This window comes from Podospora bellae-mahoneyi (genome assembly GCF_035222275.1).
Source record: "Podospora bellae-mahoneyi strain CBS 112042 chromosome 1 map unlocalized CBS112042p_1.2, whole genome shotgun sequence".
In the NCBI taxonomy this organism is placed as follows: Eukaryota; Fungi; Ascomycota; class Sordariomycetes; order Sordariales; family Podosporaceae; genus Podospora; species Podospora bellae-mahoneyi.
This window is the reverse complement of record NW_026946360.1, coordinates 739,756-758,661: the sequence shown is the minus strand read 5'-3', so window position 1 is coordinate 758,661 and position 18,906 is coordinate 739,756. Positions and strand designations below refer to the sequence as shown.

The 18,906-nt window shown below is 52.7% G+C and overlaps 7 protein-coding genes across 7 annotated transcripts; 2 read left to right on the top strand and 5 right to left on the bottom strand.

Annotated features, from left to right (window-relative positions):
• The first annotated feature begins 889 nt into the window (after nucleotides 1-889).
• QC761_123530 (uncharacterized protein) lies at nucleotides 890-4,324 on the top strand. The gene is given in 5 exon segments (XM_062875617.1): nucleotides 890-1,340; nucleotides 1,398-1,493; nucleotides 1,547-2,208; nucleotides 2,258-4,073; nucleotides 4,086-4,324. The coding sequence occupies 4 exon segments, from the start codon at nucleotides 1,217-1,219 to the stop codon at nucleotides 3,989-3,991; spliced, it is 2,616 nt and encodes an 871-aa protein (XP_062736202.1). The 5' UTR covers nucleotides 890-1,216; the 3' UTR covers nucleotides 3,992-4,073; nucleotides 4,086-4,324.
• An 878-nt stretch (nucleotides 4,325-5,202) lies between these two features.
• On the bottom strand, nucleotides 5,203-5,827 carry QC761_0027140 (uncharacterized protein; the record flags this gene model as incomplete). Its single annotated transcript, XM_062872187.1, has 2 exons — nucleotides 5,203-5,616; nucleotides 5,676-5,827. 2 exons carry the CDS (start codon nucleotides 5,825-5,827, stop codon nucleotides 5,445-5,447), a joined length of 324 nt encoding a protein of 107 aa, XP_062736201.1. The 3' UTR covers nucleotides 5,203-5,444.
• An 826-nt stretch (nucleotides 5,828-6,653) lies between these two features.
• QC761_0027130 (uncharacterized protein) lies at nucleotides 6,654-7,121 on the bottom strand (the record flags this gene model as incomplete). The annotated part of the gene is made up of 2 exons (XM_062872186.1): nucleotides 6,654-6,880; nucleotides 6,932-7,121. 2 exons carry the CDS (start codon nucleotides 7,119-7,121, stop codon nucleotides 6,654-6,656), a joined length of 417 nt encoding a protein of 138 aa, XP_062736200.1.
• Nucleotides 7,122-7,626: 505 nt separating this feature from the next.
• On the bottom strand, nucleotides 7,627-10,539 carry QC761_123510 (uncharacterized protein; the record flags this gene model as incomplete). The annotated part of the gene is made up of 2 exons (XM_062875616.1): nucleotides 8,150-10,539; nucleotides 7,627-7,948 (listed from the first exon to the last, which is right to left on the bottom strand). The coding sequence occupies exons 1-2, from the start codon at nucleotides 8,776-8,778 to the stop codon at nucleotides 7,627-7,629; spliced, it is 951 nt and encodes a 316-aa protein (XP_062736199.1). The 5' UTR covers nucleotides 8,779-10,539.
• QC761_123500 (uncharacterized protein) lies at nucleotides 9,437-11,422 on the top strand. The gene is made up of 2 exons (XM_062875615.1): nucleotides 9,437-10,325; nucleotides 10,383-11,422. The coding sequence occupies exons 1-2, from the start codon at nucleotides 10,054-10,056 to the stop codon at nucleotides 11,224-11,226; spliced, it is 1,116 nt and encodes a 371-aa protein (XP_062736198.1). The 5' UTR covers nucleotides 9,437-10,053; the 3' UTR covers nucleotides 11,227-11,422.
• Nucleotides 11,423-14,235: 2,813 nt separating this feature from the next.
• On the bottom strand, nucleotides 14,236-17,398 carry ctf18 (Chromosome transmission fidelity protein 18; the record flags this gene model as incomplete). Its single annotated transcript, XM_062875614.1, has 2 exons — nucleotides 14,236-14,827; nucleotides 14,892-17,398. 2 exons carry the CDS (start codon nucleotides 17,396-17,398, stop codon nucleotides 14,377-14,379), a joined length of 2,958 nt encoding a protein of 985 aa, XP_062736197.1. The 3' UTR covers nucleotides 14,236-14,376.
• A 483-nt stretch (nucleotides 17,399-17,881) lies between these two features.
• Nucleotides 17,882-18,906, bottom strand: QC761_123480 (uncharacterized protein; the record flags this gene model as incomplete). Its single annotated transcript, XM_062875613.1, has 2 exons — nucleotides 18,478-18,906; nucleotides 17,882-18,423 (listed from the first exon to the last, which is right to left on the bottom strand). The coding sequence occupies exons 1-2, from the start codon at nucleotides 18,539-18,541 to the stop codon at nucleotides 17,882-17,884; spliced, it is 606 nt and encodes a 201-aa protein (XP_062736196.1). The 5' UTR covers nucleotides 18,542-18,906.

Genomic DNA, 18,906 nt, shown 5'->3' with positions numbered 1-18,906 from the left:
ACTGGTCAGAAGAACACGCCTCATCTGAATATTGTGCCAAGCAGCAACACTTTGGGTCCGGCCGTCAGCGTTACCACACCCACGGGTTATGAAGACGGATTCTTCCTGGGAAACAGATAGATCTAGGTATGGTGGGCTGAGAACCATTTGTCCAGAGAAACTGTGCAAATCGCTCCAGAGAACGGATACTGCCACAATCCTGCTATTCTTGCACGGCCAGAACCATAGAGATACTGTTTTCTCCGATCCTCGCACCCTCATCAACAGCCAACAACGGACACGGCGACTGCCTCAATCCAATCCCAGTGCCCACAAGGCTGAGATGCCAGTCAGTGAGCCTTTGGGAGGGTAATATTGACGCCTTGGCACTAACCAGAATGCAACCAAACTGGGGTGTCCTCGGCCCCCTCGTCGTTCTTTTTTGCTCACAATGATCAGAGCAAGGAAGTTGAGATGGATGGTGGTATCTGCACGCCCAGCCTCTTGAGCCAACCACATCCGGCCTCGCCACACCTTCTCAACCAATTCTCACTCGAGTCTAGTTGGAAGACTTGGAAGACTCGCATTTGTCCGCCATGGGTCGGATTGCGGCGTGAGCGATCAGAATTCTCTGTCTTCCATTCTTTCTTGTCCATCACGTTAGGATATCTTGGGTTGAGCACAGCGTGCTAGATCTCGAAATTTCGAGAGCGAGTGTTTTGTTCACATCTTCGCCTGCGGTGTGGTGTCGTTCGGTGAGTGTCGCTCTGGACCTTGGTCTAATCCCTCTTCTTCCCTTCCTGTGGCTGCCGGCTATTCGCCACGGTCTGTATGGTATCACCCCCCTCTCGGTGTCCATCGGCCTGCCGCTCTGCGGGGTCCTTCCTGCGGGTCTAAATTGTTATCCGGAGAGAATTTGAGGCTCAATGATCGCTTATGCTTCGCGAGGCTCCGGATTTCAGTCTTTGCTGTTGCAGCGCACTACAGACTCACAGCGTCCTGCTGGAAGGCTCTCGTTTTTTGACCGACGAGGATAGGCATATCCAACTCAACGCCGTTCTAACCTATCTCGACAAGGCAAAACGAACCCTCCGCGAGCGCGCTCAGGCGAGAGGTACTACAGCAAAACTGTCTGCGCCTGAAATATCCCTTTCTCATTCCCACTGGATGCACCGGCCAGGCTAGGAGCTCTGATATCTTCCCCCTTTCACCATTCCCCTGGAAGGAGCTCGCCAATATGTTTGCGTTGAAGCTTTCAACAATCGCTGTGTGGGTGGTGTCTGCGTCAGTTGTCGCCAGTCAGCCAAGGTGGTCTTCTGACTACGTCAACGTAACTCTCTGCCAGTGGAGGGAACCTCGAGGTAATTTTTCTCCCCATGATCGTTGTTTTCTAGGCGCTGTGCTAACTCGGAAAACAGTTGCGGCCATACGAGACAGGCTGTTTCTGGATGGAGGCAATCGTTGGTGGCGCCCAGGGCTCTCGAATGGGGAATATGCGATTCCTGGCCAGGATGGTGAGTGCCCGCATCAGACACTTTCGTGAGCGGTATCCTAATACGATGGACAGACAACCCACTGGGGATTACATACACGTTGAACTTCAGCAAGCCTTTCGACACCAAAGACAATATTACTGCCCTGTTCGTACCAATCTACGCCTTGGGGGGTGCGGCCGTGAACAATATCGCCCCGAATTTTGCCAGCGGTGGGCTCCTGTACAACGATTACCAGTACTTTGGTTATGGCGGTATGACTTTCAGGTCAGCCGCGTATGCGGAGCCGTTGGGTACAGCTGTGCGCGGATACCGGGCCTTTACTTCACAGGTGCCTGATTTTATCCCTGGACCCGTGGAAGATAACCTCAATGGCAACGTTACACGATTTGTTGCGTATGGCGGAGCGGCTAGCGCCCCCTCTGAGAACCTCGCCTGGTACTTTTCTGGGTTGCGCTCGCCGACCGGCGGACTCATCTACGATGTCGAAAGGGGCGGGACAAACGAGACCACTCTGCCCTCGCAAGTGTCTGACACATTGGTCACCCTGAGCTTGGAGAAAGAGCAAAGACCAGATTGGACGAACAAGAAACTGCCCAAGGATATCCCGGGACGCGCCGGCGCGGAATTGGTATGGGTTCCTGTTGGCACCAAAGGTATTCTGGTCGCACTGGGGGGCGTTGTAGACCCGTCTTTCATCAGAATAAACGGTAGATCGAGCGACCCGGACAACAATGTGAGTGTATATTGTTCCTGGTTGAAATCATGCCTAACAAAATGCACAGAAAGAGAAAAGTCGGGAGTTCATGTCAACTATCGATATCTACGATGTGGCAGGGGACAGATGGTATCGACAAAAGACGAGCGATGGCCCAGAAGCCCTCAGCAGAGGGTGTGCTGTAGTCGCCCCCGCTCAGGATGGTACAAGCTTCAACATCTACTATTATGGCGGTTACGCTGCGCTCGAGCAGAAGTCAGGCTACTCAGATGCCGTCTGGGTATTGTCGCTTCCCTCCTTCACGTGGACCAAACTCACAGAAGGCACCGGTCCTGGGCGCGCCGCGCACAAGTGTATAAAGCCATACCCTGATCAGATGATGGTGATTGGAGGTCACCCCCCGCTGGACGCCACCAATACTGTTCCATGCCTTCAGGAGCCGATCCGGATCTACAATTTGTCTTCCGGGACGTGGGTAAATCGCTACGATCCAGCGATCTGGAGCAATTATACCGTCCCTCAGGGTATTCGCGACACGATTGGGGGTTCCCCCACAGGCGACGCCGAGTTGACGAAGCCGAACCCCTCCTTTGTGAGCACCGCACTTGCCAGTGTGTTCGCTACGAGATACGACAACACCAAGATCAATGCCTACTACCCGTATGCGCGTGAAGCCCAGGTCAACAACACCAATCCGATTGTTCCCCCGGTAAACTCCGAAGAAACGCAAGGTGGTGGAACCCCATCCTGGCTTGGTCCTGTGGTGGGAGTTGTGGTAGGGCTTGTCGTCCTCACGCTGATTGGTGTCGGAGTGTTCTTGTGGCGACGCCGAAAATACCTGGGTCCAGATGCCGAGACCAAGAGTGAGGCTAGAACTGAGAATACCCGAACGCGGGTGATGAATTGGATTCCTCGTCCAGGTCCAGGCCCAGGTCCTGCATCACCACCTCAAGAACCGGAGGATGTCAAGCCGCATTTCGCAGCTGGTGCAACTGAGTACTACGGCGGTAGCGTCACGGATGTGGATAGTGTTGGGGCCCCGACGCCGTTCTCTATCTCTGAGATGATGAACACCGAAATCCGACGTCCGGTAGAGCTTCCGGATAACTCTGGCCCCGCTGAACTCTACAACAATCCGGCATCGCCGAGCGTGAACACCCCCTACACTTCCTACGATGAAAGCCCCGCGGTTGGCCGTGGCTCGGTCAATAAAGGCTCTTCGTACCTAAACAACACTCACCATGTTGACCACGCAAGCAACATCTCATCTCTTGGCTCCACTCCTCCTCCTCCCCCACAGCAACCGGCTACAATTCCAGAACATTATGGCACCTCCTTCTACCGCCCAGACTCGGACGCACTCGGGAACCCACCAGTCACCACGCCCACATCCGGTCACCCAACCAACGGAACCAGTAGTACCCTCCGCAACCAAGTTCTGTCGGGCATTTCCAACTTGAGTGATCGTGACCGGTCCCATCTTCGGCAGATTAGCGACACCACAGTCAGCTCGATCACGTCCGGTCATCAACCAGGTGCAGGACGGCACGGGCAGATTCTCAGCCACTCTGGCTTCCCAGAGAGGTTGGTGGAGAGCCCAGGGGTGGTGTCGCCTCCAACTGCCGGGCCTATGGGTGAGAGCCCGGATTACCTCAGTGCGAGGCCACTGCCAGGACAGGCGCAGCAATGGCAAGCACAGCAAGCGCAAGCGGCGAACAGCCCGCTCAGGAAGAGCGTATTCACGGAGAGCAAGGAGGACATGAAGGATCCGAATGGCGGTTCTGGCCCAAGTAGGATATAAGGTATTGAGGATGACGGGGCAGTAGGTTTAAAAGGAGAAATGCTATGAGTGATGATTCATTTGATGTTGATATTACTTTCTTTTCTTTTTTCTTTTTTTTTTTTTGTAATTTTGGGCTTTGGATGCACGGGCTGCAGTGGATCATGAGCTGGGCGTTTTGCTTTTTGATGTGATAGGGACACACATGATATACGCGGGACATTGGCCTTGGCAAGATGGATCACTCCTTTTATACCATACTTTTGATGAGATGAGCATTGCAAGATGGGTAGGTAACGTTGATAGGCATAGGGTGTAAACTCGATGCTTCTTGTCACCATTTGATGATCTTCGATCGACCGGCCGAAATGGCGCTTTCCATGAATGTGATAGGCTAGGTATATAAACAGGCAAGGCTTGAGCAGCGCTTGACTATCACGTTGCTCTAGTTACACCACAACGAACGTTATGATGAAAGATGGCGCAAACCCCGAGCATTCAGTTCAACGTGAGAAAGGAATAAGAATTGTAGTCTCTACACCGGAGTCCGTGACCCCTGACGTACAAGGTGACACTTGCTCAGACCTTGTAACAACTGTGGCTCCAAGATATGGGGATCAGAGACACTGAGTAAGTCGACGAGTCACAACCGTAACTCCCATCGTCGCGGTGGGAGATACATCATGTTGGATCTGAGAAGACAAACATCTCTCTTAGAAGGAGCAGGGTTCGAGTATGAAGGAACCCTGTTCCGGCTGCTGTCAACCGTATCGCTCCTTCAGCCTCACCATTTATGTCTACACTTGATCACATTAGCGTCGTCTCAAGTGAAAGGCTTGACCAGAATGTGATTTTTGACCTTCATTTTACTCCTCGGTTTGCAGGCTACCAGTCTGCTAGCCACACCTCTCTTCCCCTCTAGACTCCAATGCCGCCCGACTCAAAGCGGAATGTGGTCCGCTCCGTTCCATGACGTACAACAAAATCTACCCTCCCTGATTACATCGACCGCAACGCCATCCGCAAGTGGTATGTTTTCTCTCCCCCCCCCCCATCACCATCCTCCTTTCCTCAAACTAGCAGCACCCCTCTTACAGCACCGACCGCCCACTCAGCCACATCTCACATGAGCTCAACTCACCTCCAAAACTTCAAAAAAGAGTCTGCTGCCACGACAAACCCTACGGCTGCGGCTGTAATTGTTCGGGGCATGATCCGCCTGAGTGATGACAGGCGAATGTCCGACTTAGTTGGACAGCTTGTGGGGGAGACACGTGTATTGAGAGCACAGTGGGATTGTCTCAAGTCACAGTGAGAATTCGCTTGGGTTGATTTGATTTGTACTCAGTTAGGGTAGAGATAGGGGGAAAAGTGGGTCTCCTCCCCTGAAACCCCTGATGCCTTTTTCCTATGACCGTGCCAACCGTCGTCATGAATTTCTTCCCACTTTCCAGAGATACAATTCAGACCGGTCTCAACGCTGACGAAGCGACACCCATGTCTCCAAAACAGCCTTCCCCTTGGTGCTGACGATGAACTGGTCGCTCACGACCTTGAAATGGTCGTTTGGTGTGAGACCATCAAAGTCAAAGTCAAACTTTTGCACGATCGCAGCCATAAGCAGATACATTTCTGCCCAGGTACGACTAGCTCAAACGGTCAGGTTGGACCACAGGACAGACAATGACAAATTGAGGAAACCTACTGCATCCCGAGACAGATCCTCGTACCTCTCAAGAACGGCGCGTACGTCTCCTCAGCCTTCTTCCTCGCCTCCGGATCTACCCACCTCTCCGGCTGAAACCGATGCGGATCCGGGTACAGCCTTTCGTCCGTGTGCATCAACAGAACCGTCATTGCCACAGGTGTTCCAGCGGGATGCGATACTTGTCATAGATCAAATCTCTGTCGGGAGCGGTACGCTGAGAGCGGGAGGCAATAGCAGGACTTAACCGCATACCCTCCATCAAAACGGCCGTTAGATACGGTAGCTGTTCAAGTGTCTGCAGGGGGATAGATCCATCCGGAGACGAGGACCGAGCAGCTGCCTCGGTGAGCTCGGCTCGCAGGCGAGTTAGAATGTCGGTGTTGCTAAAGACGTTTGTAGATAACCAGCCGGAGGAGGCTGGCTGTTGTTTCGAAGCCGGCTCCCGTCACTAAGACGACGTCGGCAAAGACACGCTTGATCGTCTTGTTCTTGGGGGAAAGATTGGAGTCATAGATCTCGTGAAGGATGGTTCGGGGGGTGTCATCATCCGGGTTGTAAGAAGCGGCCGCTTTGAGTAGCTGCGCGGTGTCCTCTTCGCTGTCCTGTGTGCAACATCAGCAACCGTTCCCCTCGGGTAAGAATGGTAGACTGCTGTATGTACTCGCGCATAGCGCATAAAGTTTGACGTATCCGGATCAGCGCTCTTGATGAGAAACTCCTTCGGAATAGAAAGCATAGCAGGCCCGTACCAGCGGATGTGCTTGGTCAAGTGCCACATCCTTCCGCCACCATGCATGATTCTTATCATACTGACACTGAAGTCCGGTTGGTCAAGACTGTTATAGTCCTTGCCAAGAACATACTCTGTCGAAGCATCCCTCTGGAAAGCACTTATAGCAGCGCCGAGATCGATCACTCTTCCAGCTTTTGCAAACTCGCCAATCCGCCCGCAGAGCTTTTTTAGCTTACGGATGATCATGTCCTGATGGTGGACAACCCTTGATTTGGAAAATAGGCATTAAGCGGTGCCCGACGGGCCTTGTGCTCGTGGTGGTCCGGTGTAAAGATGATGGCACCAAGGGCATTCTGGCCATCGACAGACCAGTCGTACTTGTTCCAGCGCCCCTCGTGGCGGTAGAGCGTTTCAAAATAGGCTGGGTCGTTGATGTGAAGCTCGTAAGGACTGGTCCGGACGATGGGCCCTGTATGCCGTCAGCTGACAAGGTCGCAGAATTCAATAATCGACGACTTACCATATTGCCTGTGCATCTCGGCGACGTGAAAGGTATACTGTCCCTTTTTGACCACGTGGTAATACGCCTCGTAGTAGCGAGTGATTGCGGCGAGCTTTGGCCGGGAAATTTGGCAAGAGGATCCAAGTAGAGGTGGTAGGAGGCAAGAGTGAGGCAGTAGGCAACCGCCGGGACTGCAATCGATTGCCATGACAAGAGAGATATGAGCGACTCCATTGAAATATGACCCAGCAAGTCTCAAACAAGCTGTTCCCTTGCCCAGTAAAGAGCAGAGATCCCAGTGCTATCCAGTCATGTACAAGGGCGATCGTTTCATATTTACCAGTTTCTTGCGGGGATGGGTTATTTGAGATCTTGTGCTGAAGTAAACAACCAACGGCTATAGCTGTGCCACACCGTCGCGTGTTCACTGTGCATCGTCTGTCTTGCTGTTGCATTGGCACTGCAACAGCATAGAGCTTTGGGTCCAACTGCAGCAGCAGTGTACCCAATCAAACTCCATAAACCGGAATTGATGGCGGAGCTGTCCAGCTCAAAATGTACGTAAGATTCTCCTCGTATCAGTCACTATTCTTTCCAACGTAATAGCCCTTGGGGTATAGGCACTAGGTAAACAAACAAAAGGGTGTTAGCCCAATGACAATCCACAATCAACACATCTCATATATTCAAACAACCACCCGGCACGCCCATCCTCAAAGCCTCACACCCCCCACTTCCCTGGTCCCCTTCAAAGGCAAAACCAACATCCCACTCCTTGGCAGTCTCCCTCCTCGGATATTAACCTGCAGACTCTGGTGCAGCAACCTCGGCTCCCCAAGCCCCGAGTCCCTCTCCTGCCTCCAGTTCACAAACTCTTGTTGTGTTGTGCCAATCTTGAGGTGTTTGTTCCGTTCTTGTTGCTCGGCTACTGTCGTGTAAGGGACTGGGTCGCTGCGGTCGCCGGATGGGTAATCGTGGCCTGTGTAGATCTTGTGATGTGGGGGGAGGGAGAAGAGGGTTTGGACTGAGTGGTAGCTGTATAGAGAGAAAGGAGTTGTTAGTTTTACTGATCAGATGAAAAGGAGTATGGTTGAAGGAGGGGAATGTGCCAATGTGGTCATGTGGTACTGTGCTAACGTGGTAATGCAAAAGGGAAATGGGCGAGAGGAAGGCTTGATGAGAGGGAAGGAGTAGAAGCAAAGACAACAGAGAGAAGGGGCAAAGGGTTGCACTAACAGTTGGACAGCGTCTCCTCCGGGGAAGTCGCAACGGGCTGAGCCAACGTCAGGGAGGAACAGAGAATCGCCACAAAAGATGTTGTCTGCGGTGGTTAAGGTGAGACGGTCAGCATCAAAATCACCGACAGAGCTGGAAAGAGACAAAAACAAACCGCCAATCAAATATCCAACATGATCAGGCGTGTGGCCAGGCAGATGGACCACCTTTGCCTCCAAGTCACCGATTCTGAAAGTCTGGTCATCCTCCCAAAGAAAATCGAAAACATCTTCGAGTTCGGATTGTTCGACTCCGTATTTCTGGGCAAATGTGGTTTGGGCCTGGACGATGCGCTTGCCAATCCCTGTTTTCGGGTTTGTTGATTGCGCGAGCTTGAGCTGGAGGTACCGGGAAGCAGACAGATGGTCTGCATGGGTATGTGTCTCGAGAAGATAACCAACTTTGTAGTTGTTCTGGACGACGATATCGAGCAAGGAATCAGCAGTGGCCGTGGAGACGGTATTGCGGGCGGGTTCAAAATTAAGCACGGGGTCGATGATGGCGGCGGCAAGGGTGGACGGGTCAGCAATAATGTATTGCCAGGTGCCCGTGACAGGCTCAAAGATGGGGTGGACAATCGGAGATGCCATGTTGAGTGTTCGGATAATTTGTAGTACGATGGTTGGATGAAATAGAATGGATGAACTGGTGGGCAGTCACCTCTGGCTTTTATTTGTGACAAGTTTATTCTAACATCAGGCTGAGGATTAATCGCCGACGTAGCTTTCGACCGTCATACAAGAAGAACTCCAGACGACCGAGATTCGGGAGCACCGGGTCGCTCCATGAGAAGGGCTCTGAGCCGGGGACCAGGCAAGGGCATGTGTCCCGTCATGTACATGGTCGGGGATCAACTTCAATACATCGTGACATCCTCTTGAGGTCCTGAGTGAGATCACAAGGCGTAAAGCCGCCATCCCGTAGTACAGCAGGGATAATTGTTGACATAAAACGGCGTCGATGTAATGCATGAATATCGGTGATGATGACAATGGAACATTGGGGTCGGGGACCTCAAGTTCACAGCTACCCAAGCCCGGATGCCGTTTCATATACTGCACTGCCTCTGAAACAATTGCTTATGCAGCTCGCCGATGTGAACGCCATAGGCTTGTCAGCTCCGGGGATAAGATATGACCTAGGGGCCCACTGCCGAGCCCCGGATTCTCGGGGGCGGCCGGGGTTGAGACTCACTGGACCCCGATATGCGGTTCCCGCGCCGGGTGGCCTGTGCACGATCGGCGACCACCTCTTCCCACAAAGAAATCCCAGCTTTGCTTTTGCTTCTCGAAGCACCCGGTGCCCTGGTTGGTCCCCGGCGGAAAAGCTGTCTCAGTGCGTCATGCCTGGGCACTGCTGGTTCGCTCGCTCTGGAAGCCGGTAAAGTCCCACGTGTTGGCAACGGTTGTGATCGGGATTTTGTCCCTGCATTGACCAAAATAGACATGTTCTCGGAAGGTGTCGGTCAGCTCGGTAACGTTGAAGCTGTCATGGCAAAGGTGCTCCACTGACCAAACATCTCATGTTGATGCTTTGACAGTTACCCACGATTCGCTGATGGATTCGTAATCATCTGGCAGGATGGCATGCCCACGCCACCAAGGCTGGCCCCCTGCGTTGAAGCTATGCCCTGCAGCAACTTCGCAGGTTGGGATGGTGGTGTGGTGGCCGAAGAGGTGACGTTCGTTGATACCCCACTATCCCACCCTTCTGAACGTCCGTCCGCCGCCGTTAAGACTGTTCCCCGAAGCCCGCAGAGTGAACGAACCGCCGATATTAAAGAACAGACCCGCCTGGACCAGGGCACAGACATAACATAACAGTATAATATTTCTAGCTCGTCATCTCAAGATCATTCCATCCCAATGTCGTCTTCTCTCCCAAGTCACAATCAGCCGGGCGAATCTTCATCACTTTTGCCATCAAACACACCAACTGAAAGTGCTTCTCGCTCACAGGGACAACAAACCGAACAAACAGGAGCAATGTCAGAAATCAACACCCTCCTCACAGGCGCCGCCTTTGGTGCCGCCTTGACAGCATCAGGAGTATTCCAACCTTCGGTCATCATCTCACAACTCAACTTCACCAACTTCCACATGATCCAAACGTTCCTCACCGCGGCTGCCGGTTCAGCGTACGTCTACTCCTGGTTTCGTCACTCTCCTCACATCTCAAGCTAACACCCCCTCAGAGCCACCGTCTCAATAGCCCAAGCCCTCCAACCGAACCATCCGAACCTCGTCCCCCGTGCCGCCTCCAGCCTCGGGCTGTTCGGCCCCTACGACGGCAACATCCTAGGCGGTATCCTCCTCGGCTCAGGAATGATGCTCTCCGGCGCCTGCCCCGGCACAGTCCTCGCCCAGCTGGGAGTAGGTGTCAAGTCAGGAGTGTACGCCTTCGCCGGTGCCTCCCTTGCCGGTGTAGTTTGGTCAGGGTTCCTGAAGCCACTGCTCACCCAATGTCCAACACCACCAAAGGCTGGCTCGGCATCACCATCACCAAAAGCAACAGTCCACGAGGTTCTGGGGGTCAGCAAGGGGACTTTGTTGCTTGCGTTGGAGGCCATGTTTGTCGGCATCGTTATTGCCGCAGCCAAATTCACCGAAGTTGGCCCAGAAGCCAAGATCCCTCCTTATTACGGCGGGATGTTGATTGCCGGAGCGCAGCTGCTGAGCTTGGTTGTCAGGGGTTGCCTGGTCGGCATGTCTACTTCGTATGAGGAAGTCGGCGGGTGGATGCTTGGTGGAAAGCTGGTGCCGGAGAAGTACAGGAACATGCTGTTCTCTGCGGGTGTTATTGTTGGGTCGTATTTCCTGTCGCACGGTGCCCCCAAGTTTGGTGAGGTGACGGATGTGGTTGTCAGTCCCTTGAGCGCGGCGGTGGGTGGATTCTTGATGATCTTGGGGTCGAGGATGGCTGGGGGTTGCACATCTGGGCATGGCATCTCGGGGATTTCACTGCTGTCGATGTCGAGTTTTTTGACGGTCGGGGCGACGTTTGCGGCGGGAGGGTTGATGGGGTTATTGATTGGTTGAGGTCGGTTTGGTCAAGTGAGGGTAGTGGGACAGTTGCCCAAGTTTGGAATTCTCGAATATGGTTCTTTCTGTGTACATGCTGAGATTCGGGCTCATGCGGCCCATGTATATTTATATCTCTACTTACAACATGGGTACTGCTACTTCAGTTTGTGCCCAAGGGCCAACAGGCTTTCACCACTCCACAGTTCCCTCTGGCTAGTATACGGTAACCCACTGATTGGTCTGGATGTTTTCGCTGATATCCTGTTTTAACCACCACTGGCATGAGCTTGCGGCGATCATCCCCTTTTGGCCCCAAGCCACGAGCCGCCCTTCGTTTTTCTCGACATCCCGGATCTCAGCTTCCCCTTCACCACTCGCCGAACAGAAACTCGGTTGTGCAGGAGACCCTTGCTCCCGGAGCCCATTGTTTCTGGAACTGCCAGCCGAACAACGGGGACCTTCACCCTGTGGAGCTTCCACATCGGCGAACACCTGTGGGTCCGGCATTTGTTCTCTAGTTCCACCTCTGTTCCCTGTCCATGTTGAATCTTGATCGCCGAGGAGGTACTCGGGGTATGTTAATTTCTTGGAACGAAGCTGAGGATCACCAAAGGCCCCAAAAGACAGAATGGACATTCGACTTACAGTGTGCTGGACTCACTTCTGCTTCTCTGTATTTCATCCCGAACTTGTCATCACAGGTTCATCAGTTTGGCTCTGTACTGTTTTCTCCAAGTTCGTTACATAGTCCACGTGACCATCTTTATGGCAGATCTCCCCACATATGCTGGTTCCCTGATTCTTTTCCCTCTGATTCGTCATCATGAACGTGTCGGTTTGGCGAAGGAGCAGTTGAGACAAGTTATCTCGTAGAGTGAGGTTCATGATTTTGTTGACTGGGCACCTTATCAGTGTTTCGACATAATTCAAACGCCCCTTAGCCCGTGGTAGCGTTTGTGTTTGATACGCTGCTCTCAGCCTGCGGCATGTTCTAGATCAGTGACGTGTTTACGTTGGAAATTCCTCTTCTTTCAAATTAGTGGTGCTAAATGCTATCACGTATATGGCGACTGGTGTCAAATCGCGTCATAAAGTCAAGCCGGCGGCTGAAGCGGTGAGAGGATACAATTTCATGGTACGAGGTTGTGTCTCTGGAACGGAGAATGGGAACAGCGTCAGCTCCGAGGCCGTGTAAGAGGAACAAATCCGCATTTGGATCGATATTCTTCTTCTTCATTGGCTTCAATGCCGTTTATTTATTTATTCATTTATTATGCAGTTGGGTCCCCTTGCGATACGCCATACTTCCGCCCGCATTTAGGCCACGAGAATTCAATCGAAATATTCAATGCCACACCTGAGTGCCCGACCCGGCTCGGGAGACTTTTCTTATCCTGGAGAGACAGGAGCTGACAGATTACAAGCTAGAGTAAGGCCCTGGCTCCTGCCTTGTTAACTTTGAATCACAGCCTTGAGAACACACGGTAAGCCCCCTACGTCCGCCACCATGACGCAGCACGATATATGAAGAAAGGCGTGTTACTCATGTCGAACTCTATAATTACTGTGATTTAGGCCTTTCCGCCGAAACACAAATGCCTTCGACGGAAGTGGCTCTTAGCTTTGGTCGATTTCGGCATCTATCCGGCGAGACCCGCGCCCGAGCTTGGGACGAATTCATGTCTTTGGAAGGCAGCGACAAGTCGCGCTTGGTTGGGGCAGACATCATGGGCCGGAACCTCCTCGGCAAAAAGGAGCGCTTCAATCCAGAGAGTAATACCTGGGCATGGACGACCCGCGACGAATTGAGAGCGAATGTGCTCAAGATTCTGCGCCGGCCGGGGACCAACTACCGTCCGCGAGTTGGTTGGCATGTTCGTCAACCTTCGGTCCTGTACCATGTGTCGAGAGAAGCTCGGGCTCACGTTTGCAGAAGATTTCACACTTCACTTCTGCATAATTGCGAAGTTGAACTCCAGAACGCAGCTGTCAGGTTCAACCCGGAAGTGGACAACTTGAGCCAAAACTTTAAATTCGTGGTCAACCAAAGTCCCCTTCGACACTCGTCTCTGGTATTCCCACTCTCCGAAGACCATTGATCCATGGCTGGACTCCAAACCCAGACAACCAGCCCTTCCACAGCATTCTACCCGTGGTCTTCACAGCGTCCACTCCCCGCGAGTATCCCTACGGGGATAGTCTTTGCTTAGAGCTCTGCGGGCCCAAGATTATTTGGTCTTTGAAGACGACTGGGGGATGTTCTTAGATGACCATTACAACCTTGACCCGACAAAACGCTTGATCACAAAGGCCATTACTTACGCCAAAGGATGGGGTGGTTCTCATAAGAAAGCTCCATTCCGAAGAACGGCTGGTCCTGCTGGAGGTCGTGGATGTTGATAGCGACATCAGCTGGCTGACCAGGAGTGGCGAGTGGATCCTAGGACCGACTACAGGAGACGACAGACTGAAAGAGCAAAGCGAGTTGCAGTGGTTAAAAGCGTTCGATTATTTTCACGGGTACCGGACATGACGACCTCTCTTTTGGCGGACCCGTTAGTTCTCTGTTCGGGTTCCTGGCAGATCCCGGAGACTGGGACGGACTCAAAAAAAAAAAAAAATAGGGTTTTGCGGACCGAATGTTGGAATGGGCAAGGCGACCGCAATTTGAAGACCAGAAAGTTGACTGGGTGGAGAGGGAGTGGAGAAAAGATGGATGGCCTTGGTGATTTGCCAGTGGTGCAATGTCGTTCTAGGGGAGTGGAGGAAAGGTGAATGGTCACATTTGTTGGCGAGCTGGGGTTAGTGATACGTCAGACAACGTAATACTGAGGCCCATGGTGGTGGGGGTAATCTTACTTGTAGTTTCTTTTCTTGCGTCTTTTTTTCTTCTTGTTATATGGAGCTCATTAGGGCTTCACTAGATTTGTAGATGTAGATGTGAGGTAGCTCGGCAATTTTGTGACAAATTGCACCCGCTTGGTATATGAAAAGAGACTCCTATGCAATGCAAATGTGCAAAGGGCCACTAAGGCAGCTACGTGTAGGCCTTTCTTTCAAGAATCTCTGAAGTCCTAACGCTACATGCCTGCTATGCACCGCTCTGCTTGCACAACATTCAAAAGTACAGTAAACAAGCAACAACAGTATGCATATCAACAGTTTCTAAAACCCCCTCAAAAACTCCTCCAAACTTATCGGCTTCCTCACAGCATTATTGATCCCTTCATGATACGTAACCCAAACCCTGTCCTTCTTTTCCCCATCGGCCCCTGTATTTTTTGTTCCATTCCCACTTGAATCTTTCAACACCGGCTTAGGCACAATAATCCTCCCGAAAAAGTCCTTCTTGACTGCTATCTTGTCCTGCTGCTTTAACATCTCCAGCTTTTGTAGATGATCAGGGGTATTTTCCTTGTTGTTGTCATCAATATGGGGGATGATACCGCCGCCGGCTCTGAGCCGTGCCTGGCGAGAGGCTGTTTCTCTTGCGGCAATCGTCTTGGCCAGCTCCTGATCCAACACTTGGCGGACGGCATATCGTGTCGGTGGTGCTTGGGAAAAAAGGAACTGGGAGGCAGACGCCGTCTCAAAGGTGGCCAAGGTATCCAAGTCTCTGTATCAAAATGTCAGCGTGTACTGTGGTAAAAGTGGGGCCAAGAAAAAGGGGCAAAACTCACGGCTCCATCCGGTACACCCACGTCGTCCTGCCCACCAACCCGCCGCTACCGTCTTCAATCTTGCCTTTGTGTAACTGAATCCCAACCTCGGCCAGCACGTTGGCTGCTCTTCTCACCATGGCCTTTTCGCCCTCTCGTCTGACGCTCGCGATGGAACCGGTCTTGTCGCTCCCCCCAATAACGACAGGCTTTACATCTGGTGACACCAAGCGAACGAGATAAGGAAGGAAATCGGTGGCGATGTCTTCTGGGCTGCGGAAGGATCGTGATAGTGAGGGCGGTAAAGAGTCCTGGATCCCCTGGAGGATGGCGCGGTTGAGCTTTTCTGCCTCGCGCGCCTCGTAGTCGGCCCTGGGGCCGGAGAAGGGGAGGGGAGGTGCCTCGTTGGGGTCGTCTTCACCCCATTTCCTTTCGTGCGCAGCCGGCTGGTGACGACGCGCGGAGGCAAAGAGGTGGTGGCATGCCAGGACGGGTTGGGAGATGTATTGCGCTAGCTCCCACTCTTGGGCCGAGAAAATGCGGGAGGAGCAGATATCGTGGAAGTGCATCCATTCGTAGGCGATGTCGGGCTTGGTCAGGAAGGAGTCGTCGTTGAAGTCGCGGTTGGGGTATTCAAGGAAGATCTCTGTCATGATCCGGTCAACCTCACCGCTTGTGTCAATCATCTCACGCAGGCGAGACATGGCATATTTCTTGGTTTGTTCAGAGATGCCTAGCTGGGCCTGCGGTTGCTCGTGAAGAGCATTCTTCTTCGCGGCGGCGGGGAGGCTCTGTTTAGGGAAGCCAGCGCCTTCTTGGAAGATGCGGTTGACGATTTCTCTGACGCCGCCGCGACCAATGCCTCTGGCGCCTCCTCCTCCATGAGCTAGATCTTGAATGACATTTTGGTCTATCCATTGTCGGGTAAGAGAAGGTGTGGCTTGTTTTGAGGTTGCTTTGAGCCTTCCGGCAACCCATTCTCCCACCACCATGACACCTCTCAAATCGCCCTCGGCCGTACTTTCTGCACCCTTCCGAACATCTTGCCCACTGGTCATTCCCCAAGCAGCCTCACATAGCTTTCGTGCGGCATCCCGGTCACAGGGAATCCCCTCCTTCTCGAAAACACCCTTCAACCTGGTCACCACGGCTTCAACAGTGGGTTTCCCCACATGGATAACCTCTGCCAAACCAGATTGTCTGAGTGGCCTAAGAGAAGGATGATAGACGTCGTTGCAAATCAGGATGAGCGGCCTCATCTGGCGGAAATCGTCCCCTTTCTTCTTCTTCCCTCCTCCCTGTCCCGAAGAATTCTTCTGATCGGTAGTGACAAGATCAATAAGCGCCCTAACAAACCCTCCTTCACCACCTGCTCCGGATCCAGAAACCACGCCGTCCACCTCATCCACAACCACACAGATTGGCCGCGCAATCTTGTCTCTTTTCCCGGTCTCTCCCGCCTTCTTGTTCTCAAGAGTTCTGACTGTTTCGGTTCCCAAGGTTGTCCGGATGCGCCCCTTGACTACATCTTTGCTTCTGTCGTCACTTGCATTGATCTCGAGAACGTCGTATCCAGCCTGCCGGGCACACACGTGTGCCAGCGTCGTCTTGCCGAGACCTGGTGGACCATGGAGCACGAGAATTTTGCGGTGCAACCGTTCCTCCTCTTCCTGACCTTGTTGCTGCTGTTGACGGCGAGCAGAAGGACGAGTTTTGGCTGTGTTAGGAAAGACGATTGGATCCCATTTCTTGAGCCAGCGTAGCACTTGACGATTTGTCAGGTCATCGCCAACGAGGTCCATAAAGTTCCGGGCTCTGTATTTCTCGGTCCAGAGAAGTGTCCGCCGTTGCTTTTTCGGCTGCGCTTGGGGTTCAACGGACAGCAGTGGCTCGTCTGGATGTACAGGGGGCGCAATGGGCGCCGTCATCTTCTTCCGTGGCTTCGCAAGCTCCTGAGCGGCCTTGTCCATGAGATTGTGTATGTCGATACCAAAATAGCTCTTCTTTGCGCGGCCTTCTTTTGTTCGGGACCGTGCCGCTACCATTGCTGCGTAGGAAACGGACTCGGTAGGTTTGCGCTCGCGGATCGGGATTGTTTTTCCGGAGCATGTTGACATGCCGTAGAGGGCGGGAACGAACTCGTCATCCTGAAGAAAATCGGGCAAGGGTTGTGTTGGCTGAGAAGGGAAGACTTGCGTGGCTTGGGTTCCAAAGAGACGATCATAGCGTTCTGCTTCTTCCTCCGACTCCTGGGGCGGTTGGCTCTCTGGGGGCGTTGTCTCTTGAGGCTCGTTGCCATCATGCGCGGTTACTTCGGAATTCTGGGTATCGTAGTCCAACATTCGCCGCTTCGGCGACGGCTGTTGTGTAGTTTCGTCATTGTCGTCTTCGTCTGAATCGTCGTCTGCGAGGAATCCAGCAAGAACGCGGGGCTTGTGCTGCTTCGGTGGTTCTGCTGGGCGAGGTCTCTTGGCTTTGACAGGAGACGAGCTCGCTGGGAAGGTAATTGGGGACGACGGGGCTATCATTGTAGATTTAAAAGAGTGTTGATATCCCAGGTGAGCTGGCCAAAGTACATGGCACGTAAAAAAGATGGTGATGAGTTGTCGCAGCTCCAAATTGTCAAGACTGCGTTGCGCTGTTGTCTTGGGAGCGCGGAAGACGCGCTCAAAAAAGTGGACTCGCGGCCCGCGACGCGATCAATTAAGCGGGACAGTCGTAGTGGCTGGTCCGTGCACACTCTGACCAGTGTATTTTAAATGAATTTCCATGTATCATGGATGGAAAGTTACGTGTAAGTGCACCTTCAGGACTTTCTCAATCCATATCTTTGAGAGGATGTCAAAATTGCCCGAACACATTTCCGTTTTATGATTATTAAAGAACATTTTCTTAAGAGAATCGGGCTTTTACATAGTAGATACCGGAATCACCCCAGAAAGATTATACCACGACTGCTTACTACTGCATCCCCAAAGAGAAAACATCAACCCTCCCACCCATCCATCCCCTCAACTGAACCTCCCCAAACTAGCCCACCCACTGATTCCCCCAGCAACCCCAACCGCAATCCACCGCCACTGATTTCTCCTCACCCACTCCATCACCAACTCCCTCATACCCGTCTCCTCCCCCCATTTCTTACTCCCCTCAGAAGCGGTATGCCCGTTGACACTAGGAATAATCCACCTCTTCTTCATCCCCTTGATTACAATCTTCCCCGTTCCCTCACCATCCTTCAACAACCTAGCCAGCCGCCATTTGCACGCCCCGTTGATCCCCGTCTCAAAGTAGTAAAACGTCACCGCGAGAACCCCCCACAGAATTCCAGCAGAAAGCAGATAGAGCCCTCCCTGAAGTCGAGTTTGGGAGTGATTATACCAGAGGTAGACATTGGAGAGCGCGGCGGAGTTGATGATAGGAGGCACCCAGTTCGGGCCCTGGCGGTAGATGAGATGCCATTGCTTAGCAAGAAGTTTCTCCTCTGTTGGGGGAGATAAGACAGGAGATGTGGCGAGGAGGGAGAGGGTTGTGGAGTGAGTTAGTGTGATTCCTCAAGAAAGTTAGCATCGTGGGTGTGATTGAAATGGGACGGGGATGAGCTGACCGGTGTAAACAGCCGGGCCAAAAATGGCCGTCCACTGGGCAATGGGCTGGAGCGTGTAAGGCATCTTGAAAGCTGGCTGAATCTGGTGATGCTGCTGACATGAAATTCAAACCGAAGTGAGATGTGGGGTCGAGGTTGAACTGCGGAGGTTATGGTACGAGAATTGGTCAAGTAGAGCTGACATGCCGTGACACCTGATAGGTGGACTCGTGGGTTGCACGCAAAGGACAACATTCCGGTACCCCGCCATCATGATTCGACACGACATCTACCAAACCGCATACCAGCACGGCTGAGTAATCACGAATGGCAATAAGGTTCAGACGTTGGAGTGGTAGCCGCAACCCGATGTAGAGAGGAGGCGCGGGTCGATCTCGATATCTTTCGGCTGACATCTTGGGTACATGGCAATAAGAGCAAGGTAGTGCC